Source organism: Hippocampus zosterae, chromosome 6, assembly GCF_025434085.1.
Source record: "Hippocampus zosterae strain Florida chromosome 6, ASM2543408v3, whole genome shotgun sequence".
Classification (NCBI taxonomy): domain Eukaryota; kingdom Metazoa; phylum Chordata; class Actinopteri; order Syngnathiformes; family Syngnathidae; genus Hippocampus; species Hippocampus zosterae.
Genome location: NC_067456.1, coordinates 4,863,465 through 4,875,838, shown reverse-complemented (window position 1 = coordinate 4,875,838; position 12,374 = coordinate 4,863,465). Strand labels below are relative to the sequence as shown.

The window sequence follows — 12,374 nt, the reverse complement described above, 5'->3', positions numbered from 1 at the left end:
TCTCTCTCAAGAAAGTGAAAAGGAGACAAGGAAAGGGAGGAAGAGGATAGACGTGGTGGCGGTGTTTTGGGGGAGCTAATGAAGTCATTTGAAATAGCCACAGAGGGTACCTGTATGCAATCTAGCCAAAGCAAAAGGTTGACGAGACTCCATGAGGCACTGGGCTAACTCGGGCAAATAAGCAAATATAAAAGGGCAACAAGGTGAACGCTCAAGGAAAACAGCGATGTGGATTTTTTTTACCCATTATTTATTACGTTACATCTTGTTTTATGGATGGAATGTTTAAATTGGGCGGCACGGTGGACAACCGGTTAGCACATTGGCTTCACAGTGCAGAGGTGCAAGGTTCCATTCCGGCTCCGGCGTTCCTGTGTGGAGTTTGCATGTTCTCCCCTGTACCTGGATGGGTTTTCTCTGGGCAACACTCCGTTTTCCTCCCACATTCCAAAAAACATGCATGACAGGTTTATGGAACACTCTAAATTGTCCTAAGGTGTGTGTGTGGGAGCGCGAATGGTTGTTCGTTGATGTGCGCCGTGCGATTGGCTGGCAACCAGTTCAGGGTGCCCCCCGCCTGCTTTCCCCATGGAGGATAAAATGCATCGTTGGATGCTAGACTGTCCAATGTTAATGTTCATATTAAAAAATATACATATATATATATATATACATATATATATATGGGCGGCCCGGTAGTCCAGTGGTTAGCACGTCGGCTCAACAGTGCAGAGGTACCGGGTTCGATTCCAGCTCCGGCCTCCCTGTGTGGAGTTTGCATGTTCTCCCCGGGCCTGCGTGGGTTTTCTCCGGGTGCTCCGGTTTTCTCCCACATTCCAAAAACATGCGTGGCAGGCTGATTGAACACTCTAAATTGTCCCTAGGTGTGAGTGTGAGTGTGAATGGTTGTTTGTTTCTGTGTGCCCTGCGATTGGCTGGCAACCGATTCAGGGTGTCCCCCGCCTACTGCCCGAAGACAGCTGGGATGGGCTCCAGCACCCCCCGCGACCCTAGTGAGGATCAAGCGGCTCAGAAGATGAATGAAAATATATTTTATATATATATATATATATATGTGTGTGTGTGTGTGTTTGTGGGTGGGGGTGTTACGACCAGTGTTTTGGTTTCCCTTCACAGCCACACATGAGACAGAGAACACATGTGAGGGTTTTATGCACTAACATGCAGGCCCTCTCCAGGGGCATGCTGCCGACACCAGTGACTGAAATGGGTCACACACATGCACACACACACACACACAGAGTCAAGACTGCAGCATTGGCAGCGTGGTGAGGGCAAACGGGGGGCTGGATGTGGAGTGATCAGGTTTTTCTAGGCCAGGTCTCCTGACAATGCACCACTGTCTCGTGTGGCGGTCTAAAGGATAAAGGCTGCGTTTTGGCCTGACATTACGGCTATGCGTTCCAGACGTACGCAAACACACACACACACACACACAACACTAAACACATCCAGTATCTAATATCTCACAAAAATATGCTTGGCAATGTGTGAACAATGGCACAAAACACTGAAATGCAGCAGTGGCCAAGGAGGCTTAGGGCACGTTCAAGACCCCCAGAATTGGATTCATTTGTTCTTTTTCCATCGCTGCTATAATAAAGCTGCAGATCTTCTCTGCAGCCTGTGGAGAGAGAGAGAGAGAGATAGATCGGCTTGTGGACTTCAAAGAGGTTGCAACTAGGTCACCACAAGCCACTGCAGTCATCCAGAGCACGGCTTTGGGTCTGAGACATTGCTCCTCGCTCTTTCACGCCACCCCCTCCTCTTCGCGTGGTATTTCGCGGTGCAGTCGACAGTTGACCGAGAGTCATGATTTAAGAAGTGAATATTTACATAACCAACCAGATTATGAAGATGAATTAAATGTGTACCAAAAAGTAGAACGTTTTTCCACCCGTACGTCTCCAGCTTACAAACCGCCAATATCCAAGGCTCCCAATGTTTTATTGCCGGCGTACTCGCTCCAATTTTGCTTGAATCGATCATAACTTGATAAAAGTTCATTTCAGGACACATATCATGCTCACTCGAGGCGAAAGAAATAGTCCTTGATCTGGCTCACATCGGGGCATAGTTGATGCCCTATGGGTGATTAGCCAAAGAAGCGGCCCGAGAGACCAACTACAAACTAGAACCTTAGAAAGAGAAGAAGAAAAAAAAAATGAAAGAATAAGAAGAATTCAGATGGGAGAGGGAGAGAGAGAGCGGTGGGGGGGTGCTGAGCAAGGTCAAAATGAACAGATAGCTCTAGGGCCACGTTACCTTTGACAACATCGAGCAAAAACTCAACTCACAGGAGAAAAGAAAGGAACGGCCAACAAGTTAAGAGGAATACAAAAAGGGGGAGCGCAGCAAGGTGCGCTTTGACAGTTGGACGTTTGGAGGAAAAATTGGGCTGAATAAATTGATCTAAATTTTCTTACTTTGGGTTGAGTGTTTGCTCTGCTGCAGTTGTATTATGTGTTTTGTTTTGTTTTGTTTTTTACAAGGTAGTGTGAATGCGTGTGTTTTGCCACTGCACTCGCGTCGGCTTCTTGCTCAGAGCTACGGATGACATTCGTTTGACTGACATCGGGGGCGACAGCCGCACAGTGGCATATGGTAACTGCCTGCTAACTGCTAAAACTTGACATCAGCGCAAACGAGTCAGCCAGGCATGGCATCGCCTGCTCCTGAGAGGGTTAAGGGAAAGGCTGTCAGCATACGGCAGGAAAATAACACCTATCGCCGGCATCGTCATACCTGAGAAAAGGGGGGTGGGGGGGGAAGGAGCCAGACCAAATGCGCGGGTTGGCGCTGAATCAGGTAATGAGCAGATGACAAGCTACGCGGGGAAAAAAGCTGGCAACGAGGAGATTGTCAAACTCTTGTCAGTATTTTACTGCGCAAGACACCCAATCAAAAGATTTATTTTGAAAGGTTACAGATACATTTTGTATTCGCCTGATGAATAACCCCACCCCTTTTAATACTTGACAAAACACTTTTCACGTTAACACTCACATTTAAACTTTCCGATGATTGACGACTTTCGTTACTAAGGAAAGCGTATGTCCTTGAATGCCTTCAAAGCTTCAGTGAAAGGATATCTACTAAATGCAGTAGGGCCTCGACCCAGATGTTTTCCTGATCCAAGGCATCTCTCAGCAAATTTTTTTAACCTCAACTTGCAAGCAAAATTTTACATTTCAACTATACATGACGGCACTGAACACAGCTTGCCTCATTTCACAATAAGCAGTGGTTTGGCAGATAGTGAACCATTCATTCAAACTCCCGCTGGAGATTTACTGTCAGAATAAACATTAAAAAACAGAATTCCAAAACCAAAACAATTAACCACATGCTGTAGCAAATGCCATCTACTGGCTCATGAACAGCATCGGTGTCCGATTGTTCAAATCCTTTAAAAAACGGATATTATAGCACATGTAGACGGGTATTCAAACAATACTCCTAGCGTATATTCTTTATCCCCAGCAAGGAATGACTAACATTCCCTTTAAATCTATATGTTACTTTAATGCTTCTAGGTGGCCAAGTGGTGCATATCCTCAGAAGCAGCACAAGGTCCAATGAAATGGGGCAAAAAATACACAAAAACGGTTTCACTTTTTGCATAGTGTGCAATTTTTGTTAACATTTGCCAACATTTGCGACTGTTGACGAAGGGAGCAAAAAGATATCTTCTTTGTTTTTCTATTACCTGAATCACTACTCCTGAAATTGGCCTTTGCCTATGAATGGCAACCTGCCTTTTGTGTCAGCGTACCGATGTTGGATCACAAGTTGAAGTTGACTCACAAATTTACCTGCTTCCCGTGTAGCATGAGAGACAACATGTAAATGTAACAAATAATCCAGAGTGCTAAAAGACTGGACATTGCTCCACTCATCGAAACTTGCTTTAACGCTGTGCCTCCGATTTCCTGGGAAACGCAAAGCCCGCTTAGAGTATTCATTTTCATTCCTAACCAAAGAGCTGACACCAAAACTATTAACAGAAAGATTTGTTGTGTTGTTTGCCTCAAAACCCTGCGTGGCCCTCCAGGACCTTGGTAACCTCTATTTAAGTACGGAGTTTCCGCTCATCGATCAAAGTGTGCCACACACAGTCCGCGAGCATGAATGTACAGCAGGGTTCAACTATGACCCGAGAGATGCTCAGTGGCTGATTGTGTAAGCTTGTGTGTGTGTGTGTGTGCTGGAGTGTAAATGCACAAGGTGGGTAACCTATCTGCTCACCACTAGCTCCTCACAAAACTCAATTTCCCCCCGGAACATCCACAGCTAAGCACTTTTAACCTCTACAAACCTGCGGTGATGGAAGGTACGTGTCAACTTTACAAGGGAGCCAAGCACACACACCAACGCGCACGCATGCCGCAGCACAAGCTGACAAATTGTGCAAGTGATTGTGGTGGATTTTTAATGTGCGAGTACTTTTGGGGGGGGGGGGGGGGGGGGTTAGCGTGTTGGCCGTAGACAAGCGTTCCCAAGGAGAGAGTGAAGAGGCATCCAGCACACATAGCCTGGGGCTCTCTGGAGGAAAGACTAAACAAGACCTTCCCATTGGGACACACACACACCGCCTCCAGCTGCAAATGACCTACTAGTACCCACTTCACATACTGTACACACACACACACACACACTGAAAAGACACTATGATAGATTTTATTTTCGTTTCAAGAGGGAAAAAGTATCATGTGGGTTAATAAACATGTACTCCGTTATTATGTTCCATGATTAGATCAAATTATCTTCTCTTTAAGTGCTGGTTAACAGCATCCTCCTCCCCAGGGCTCCATATTTGAGCAGGCTGAACACCACAAACTCTGAAGCTGTTGAGTTTTTGCACATTTCATTGAGAATTCAACTGATCGGTCATCCAAGAAGAGGAGGGACTCTTCTTTAACCGGTTCTGCAAAGTGGGCGAGGGTCTCATTAAATCGATTAAAAGGCGTGTTGTAATATATATAGTTGACCTGGTAACCTATGTTAAGTCTGTTTTTTGTTTCCAGCCCCAGCCGGAGTGAAAGGCGTTTCCCTCCAGCAGGCACACCTGTTCAAGGCTGCCAAGTGTTTACCGACTGCCAAACTGCCCTGTCTCTTGTCAGATCATTCTCGGAAAATTGGAAGACGGCGCTACTTATATTTTAATTATAGTCAATCCAAAATTATAGTAAATTTTAAACAAACCAAATATGCGTTTGTCTCAAACATCAGATTCTTAGGGTGCTTTTGACAAAGATCATAAATAAATTTAAGCTTGCCAGACATTTGAGAAATACCACTAAAGAGTAAACGATAACCAAGGAGGCCAATCCACACTGACAGAAATAACTGCTACCAAATGCCTACATTGTGTTTAGAAAACACGTCAAATATTTTGCTAAAATTGCGATAATGTTCTAAACGTTAGCGTGCTGGAGGGAGCCTGAGCATGTACATATCTTCTTGACATCATCCTCTGGCTGTCAAACTAAGGCTCCCCGCCAAGAAAAACTCCCACAATCAATATACTGCCTCCTACAAGGTGTACATATAAACACACACGCACACAAACGCAACGGGGATGATGTACAAAAACCGAAGCACAATCAGCGGCGCGCTCATGCAGCCTCGCACTGCATGTGCACATGCACACGCGTGCTGGAAAACACTTAATATGCAAATGTTTGTTTGGCTTTTTTTTTTTCAAACAACAGCGACAGTATTTTTATTGTATTCATTTGGACATGGGGAGTGGGCTGAAGATAGATAAATAGGTCTCCAGATATACAGCATGTATCCCAGTTGATGAGATTTCACATACGAAGCAGTAGCGCGCTTAGGACAGGGAATACCACCACAAAATAATGTTTTCTCTCCCACTGATCAATTTTTAATTTGGCCCGTGCAGCCGAGCCCTTGGCGGGCCTGGCCCCGGTAATTATGGCGGGTTATTGACAGCCGCCTTCCCGCGGGAGGCTATTTAAAAGAGGTTTTAACCCCAGAGCAAGTCCAGGCCCAACACCCGCCTTTGAAGGTGTCAAGTGCATTGATCTGAGCTGGGGGATGTGCTGGGACCTGTCCACCTGGACGTGCGCACCCACGTGTGTGTGTTGGTTGCTGTAGTGAGTCAGAACAGCTTTTCAACACCCCCACCACCACCACACGTACATACAGAGAAATCGTCCTCTGGCTAAACCTAGTTGGTTGGATAGAATGATACCTGCTGGCCTCTGTAGCCACCTGATGCCCACGAGATACACGCTATACACGCTGGACATTCAATGTTATCGCATCGCCTCTCACACGCACACATACAAAACCACAGCTTGGGGGGAAATGGAGCAACTAATGAGAGTTGAGGAGAGGGGGAAGAATAGTGATTGGATAGAGAGGTGGGCATCCACTCAGTGCAGGAGGCCGTGATACAATGCAGGCCCAGGCGAAAGGTGCAGTGTTGAAAAAGACATCATCTGGTTGATGGAAAAAAAAATGTTCAAGGGGGTGGAGGGAGGTCACATGACAGGACTTAAAAGAGGATTTTTTGGGGGTGAGTGTTTGAGTTGATCTGCTTCACTGCCCCCATTCAGCCTCCCATTGAAAAAGAGCAGATACAAATCCAAAGGCTTTTGACACCCTTCTGAAAACACCACACCCCCTTTCACTTTGCCAAGGGGTCTCCAGTGAGAGTGGGAGTGGGGTGGAGAAATGCCACAGATCGACATACATCAGATTCACAATTTATTCGGCAAAGGTTGAATTGAGGGCAACTGGACTTTTTCGTTGCTTTGGGTGTTTTCTTGACCCTTAAAAGTGGAGAAAAATTACACTGTTAGGAAGAAGTTATTGTTGTGGGTACTTGTGTCATCTTTGTTCAAATAGTCAGTCTGACCTGACAGCACTGAAATGACCTGTCAACAAAGTCAGCCCTCACTGGCCCCATCTGTAATTTTATTTTTAAGAAACAACAAAGAGAAACCAATTTTTGGTTAGCGTGGCTTCGGTCAGAGACCAGAGTGGGGCAGGGATTGGTTTAAATATGCTACATTCAGACTCACTGTGTGCTAAGCGTTTCTGGCTGCACGTTGCCATCTATGGTCAATGTGCTTTGCGTGATTAGGCATATTTGAAAGAAATTTGAATGCTCCTTGGCCCATTTCGACACAATAGGCTGAAATGAATTCTTGGCTGCAGGGTGGCAAAAACAGCCAGTTGACAGATTATGACAGTTGACATATTTACTAAGTGACACGCATGTGCAGATTAAACAAACACGTAGCCAAAAAAAGTCTAAAAAAATAAAACGACAGCAAAAGATGATCCACACACAGCGTGTTGGAATAAAAACAATGTGGGACAATATCATTGCTGTCTGTTGGCCCAAGACAACAGAGCGGCCTGCCTTTACTGGCCAGGGCCTCGACAAAAAAAATGTGCAGGCTTGGAGAACGAGGAGAAAGAAAGTTGGCGTATCTGAGTTGCGCGTAATGATTTGTTTATAGCTGTTGACCTGTAACCCCAATATAGCATTTAGCAGCCAACACAACCACTGGTCACAACATTGACGAGCGATACTCAAACTTTGAGCGAGAAGTAATTGCCAATTCATGATTTTGCCATCTGTAAAATAAATTGCAGAGGTCCTACTGATAAACATATCAAGGAATATCGAAAGTGACACGATTGCAACGATTTTCATTTACCGCACACGGAGGACAACTCCAACCGACTGTACTGTATACACAAAGAGGACAACTAATGGCCCCGTCTCTCAATCCTTCTTTCTTGATTATTCTGACTGATTTTCTTCCCGCCGCCCTTCCGAAAGCACGGAGCCAGCGCCCACCCCTCCAGCATCTCAGTCTCAGGATGTAGAGCAGTGGCAGGGCCAGAAGGTAATGATACAGCTGCCATGGTGCAACAAGCAAACCTGTCGACTGTCAGGAACTGAAATCATGAAGGAATAAGCTGTCATTAAGAGGCCTTCTCCCCGTAGTGGAGCTGTCAGAAGCTTGCCTTCTGCTTACTCCTTCTCTCTCCCTATATATATATATATATATACACACATATATAAAATACGAGCATCTATCCTCTCTGCCAGTCCCACCCCATTTGCAGTCGCCTTCCTCTCATTTCACTCTTCTTGCTTCAATCCTGTCTCGGCAAACCTCCCCACCACCACCACCCCCCTCCCCCGCTCTGCTGTCTTCAAGCCAATCATAAAAACCTGCATCCAACTTCCTTTTCCCTCATATCAGATTCCTCTCTCCACCCCTTTGCCCAAACTCAGTGGACTAAGTTCTTCTTCGCTGCCACTTGACAAAAGGCTACGGGAGCAGCACCACTTCCGTGTTCACGCAGGGCCATGAAGCCGGCCATGCACGCGATCTGCACAAGCAGCTTCAAAATTTCAAACATCAGAAGCGTGATGTAATTACGTATGCCCAATACGGTACAATACGATGTGTACATTCGCAGACAATATTCTTGGGCTGACGGCAATATCCCCGCTGTATGGATAGACATGATTTATCTCTTGCCAATGAATCAATCGGGTATATTCTCATCTCAGCTGTATTTAGAGAGCACTTTAAAACAACCTTTGCTCTTTTTAAGGTGCTGCACATGGGCCACGGTCAAGTCATACAATAACAAAACAATACATGAACAGAAAACAACAAAAACTCTCACACTGAGTCAAAAATGTGTCAAACTAGACACAAACTCCATCGGCCGTACGCCGCACAGCCGTGTATTCAGTAGAAACTAAGCTTGACATTTTCCTCAAATGGTAGAGAATGATGTCACTAGTTCTGGCACAAATTTCATGCTATGAACAGACTGAGCCGCAAACATGTCCCTAATAGATGCAGACAGCACCAATCGACAACAAATGTACATGTTCGGTCTACCCCGCGCATGCCTCAGTACAAGGCAGGTCTGTTGTAAACGCTTGGATGATGATTTGTCAGAGTGTACCAACAGGATTCCTTGTTTACGATGATGAACGAGCAAGACTCGCACTACCATGTTCTCTCGATCCCGCCTGTCACGTTTGCTCTCCGCAGCACGGTGTTGCCTTCCACTGCAATCCCAGCTCGGGTAAACGCATTTCAAAGACAGTCTCCGGATCGCTGAATCATCGGTTAGCATAACTCGCAGGCACGCAATACAAACATCTCCTGAAGTTGTACACAGCAGGAAGGGGGCTTTACGCAGCAGTGAAAGTCTTTATGGCATTCAGATGGGCGCATCGGAGGGACACGGAGAGAACAGGATCCCTCCCCCTAAGTCAATTTGAACAGCAGGCCAATGAAATTACACAGGTAGGGGTGGCCAGGCTTGACAAATGAGCAAAGAGGTGGGAATGAAAATAATATGAGAGGCAGAGGTCTTTTTTGCTTGCTTTTACCATATCCAAACACATGTCCAAAATGACATGGTATGGAAGAAGAAAACAAGAAATGTCTTATTCTTTCTTACAAGTATACACAAATGTATCAGAAGGGCCATTGTCCACATATTTTGATTTTGATGGTCCGGTTTACAAATTGTATTCTGTTCATCCCAAAACTGTTTGAGGGTTTTCTTCCACCACATCCAACAATCCATTAACAGACCTGGCTGTACGAGCTTTGTGTACAGGGGTATAGTGATGCTGGGACACCCAAAAAAAATACATAAAAACAACAACAACAACCCAATGCTTTCAACGGTGCCGCAAATTTTTAACGATCCAAGGTGGCAACAACCTTGACAGCACTTGAAGTATGTGCTTTTGCGTTTGGAAAATGGGAAATAATGCCTACATAGTAAATGCTCGCAATGCAATATACATGTACAGTAGATGACATAACAATACAAAAAAAAATCCCCTACCTCCATTGCTCTGGTGATGAAGGGTATTTGAGTTCCAGAGTCCAAGTCCTGGTTGATGATGAGTCTGCGGGCCCACTGACCGGCCCGCACCACACCACTGCCCTGGATCAGCACCAGGAGCTTGGATGGATTGGACAAGGCGTCGGGGCTGAGGTAGATGAAACTAGTGGGCTCATCTACAGCGGCATCTACCTGTTGTGAAAACATGAAAAACAGAATTAGTCACATTGTTGTTTGAATCGCAGCCAAAAAAGCTTCTCCTGTCAGGAGATATCTTCTCCAGTTATGCATATTGCTTGTAGTATTTGCACCACGGTTTCAAATATCATAACGTTTCACTCCATTTAAGCAGGTCAAGTTGTGATTCTACATTCAAAGCTTCGTTTGATGTTGCTGGAAAAAAACGTGATGGTGATAAGTCTGGCGGATCGCATGAGTTGACAAAGCAACAGCCTTCACCTCGACGGATTTTATGTATTAGAGCGCTAACATGCGTCATCACGCTAATCATGACAAGCAAACAGCCTCGGAGTGATTAAAACCCAGACAGAAAGTGATACAGACAGAAAAAAGGGATAAGTGACTGTGTGCATGCACTCCCTCGGAGACAAGGACACAAACGCCATCCATAAAAGCCATGGGTGGCAGCTGCAAGAACTTAATCCAAGCAGACAAAGACAACTGAGTGGGGGAGAAAATCTTGCCCTTTTATTCTCCGGTGCTCCCTCATTCCCTCTCACTATACTTGGCTTCAGTTAATCTTCTTAAAATCGGTGGTCACAAGTTCAATGCAACGCAGGTGGACGGGACCCACCACTAACATACAAATTCATACGGCATATACACTCAGGCGGGTGGGCCACAAGAAAAGAAGAAAAAGAAAGAAAAGCACAACGGAGCCGTTTTGCAAGGGAATAATGATATCAATAGTCGAGGAAGATAAACCAGTAAATGTGTAGGAGGTGGGGGGGGGGAATGAAAGGCGCTGAATCCCTAGCTAGCGGTTGATTTATGTACCCTGTTAGCCCTGCTGCTAACTCTGCTAGGGCTAACATTCCTATAAATGCAGCTTGAAAAATGATCACAACTTTTATAGATGCAGAAAAGAAGGCAAGCGATAGGGGAGGGCTATGTGTAGAGGCGAAGAGAGGCAAACATGCTTTCAACAACAAATGAAAGGGATCAAGTGAGCGCGCTGAGCTCGGATGATCTGGCCAAAGAATATGGCCACCATGGCAGTAGGAAGTCCCCCTTTCGAGCACATGAATGCCAAACAGATTAGGCGTCATGAAATGAAACGAAATGACGCGTCACAAAACGGTTAATTTGTTGAGGAGACACTTTTACACAAAAGATTTGGGCGAACTGTTGGAGGGGAGGGTGTGTGTGTGAGTGGGGGTGGCAATAGAAAGACAAAGAAGTAAGAAAGACGTGGACAAAGTGGAAAAAGAGCTTACTCCTTACGATCTCGTTTTCTTCATCTTGTTTGGTTTTTTTTTCCCTTCACATTCTCTTTAAACTCAATATCACCATCACACGATGAAGCTGATGCATTTATGTCACTTTTCATAATAAATAGTCCTTTTAAGCTTCAAGGGCATCAACAAAAATGGAAGGGGGAAAAAAAAGCCTCCTTTCACTTAGAGTACTTACTGGTAGGATTGCTTTCGTCATGTTGCACTTTTTCTCCAGAAGCTCATAAACATGCTGAGTGACAATCTAGAAGGGGGGGAATGCACAAAATGATGTGACATTAGTAACACTTTTGATGGCCTCATTCCAATGCCGATCATAGAAACTAAATAATGTTCCCTGCGTAGACAGTTAGCCCACGTATTTGAAAAAAATACAATTTTTGCAAACCCATGTTTCCACTATGGCCTATGTGCTTGAGAGGGTTGAGGTTGTAAATGCCGGGATAGGAAATCTCTAGTACAGAAAAAGGCTGATGTAAGTTATGTTTATCCCTGCAGCCACAGCACTAAAGAACCTTGTATACGAGTCATTCCAACCCCAGGACAAGGCTTTCATGCTTCAGTGACGTTAACAACTTCTCTATTCAATTTGTCTTTTTTTTCTCCACCCTGTCTTGCCTAGCTTGGTTTTGTAGTATTGGCCTGATGAGGAAACAAGAGTCTTAGTGGTGGTGCCACAGCTCCGAAGCGTGTCCGATTCCAAGTCACGCTTGCGAGTGATGAGCAAACTGAGCCCCAAAAAAAAAACAAACGAGATCAAGCGGGGACCGTCTTACAGGAGTGATATTTACTAGCTGGTCAGGAGACATTTGCAAGCTCGCCGCTATGTTCGAACATTCATCCTTTTTTCCTTTTTATTTTTTTAAAGATATTCGTTCATATAGATCAGGGGTGCCCAAACCTTTCGGATCGAAGATCTACTTTTCGATCAACTAACCTCCCGGGATCTACCCTTGCGGGCACGCATGCACGCGCACACACACACACGCATGCCTTGATGAG

General features: G+C 45.2%; 1 protein-coding gene across 5 annotated transcripts in view; it reads right to left on the bottom strand.

Annotated features, from left to right (window-relative positions):
- Positions 1 to 12,374, bottom strand: part of fam172a (family with sequence similarity 172 member A) — a 179,018-nt gene that overhangs the window by 151,486 nt on the left and 15,158 nt on the right. For all 5 annotated transcript variants that reach the window (XM_052067457.1, XM_052067454.1, XM_052067458.1 and 2 more), the window contains exons 5-6: positions 11,551 to 11,616; positions 9,898 to 10,089 (exon numbers count right to left, since the gene is read on the bottom strand). In XM_052067457.1, the coding sequence (XP_051923417.1) occupies positions 9,898 to 10,089; positions 11,551 to 11,616 (258 nt within the window). The remainder of the gene's footprint in view (positions 1 to 9,897; positions 10,090 to 11,550; positions 11,617 to 12,374) is intronic.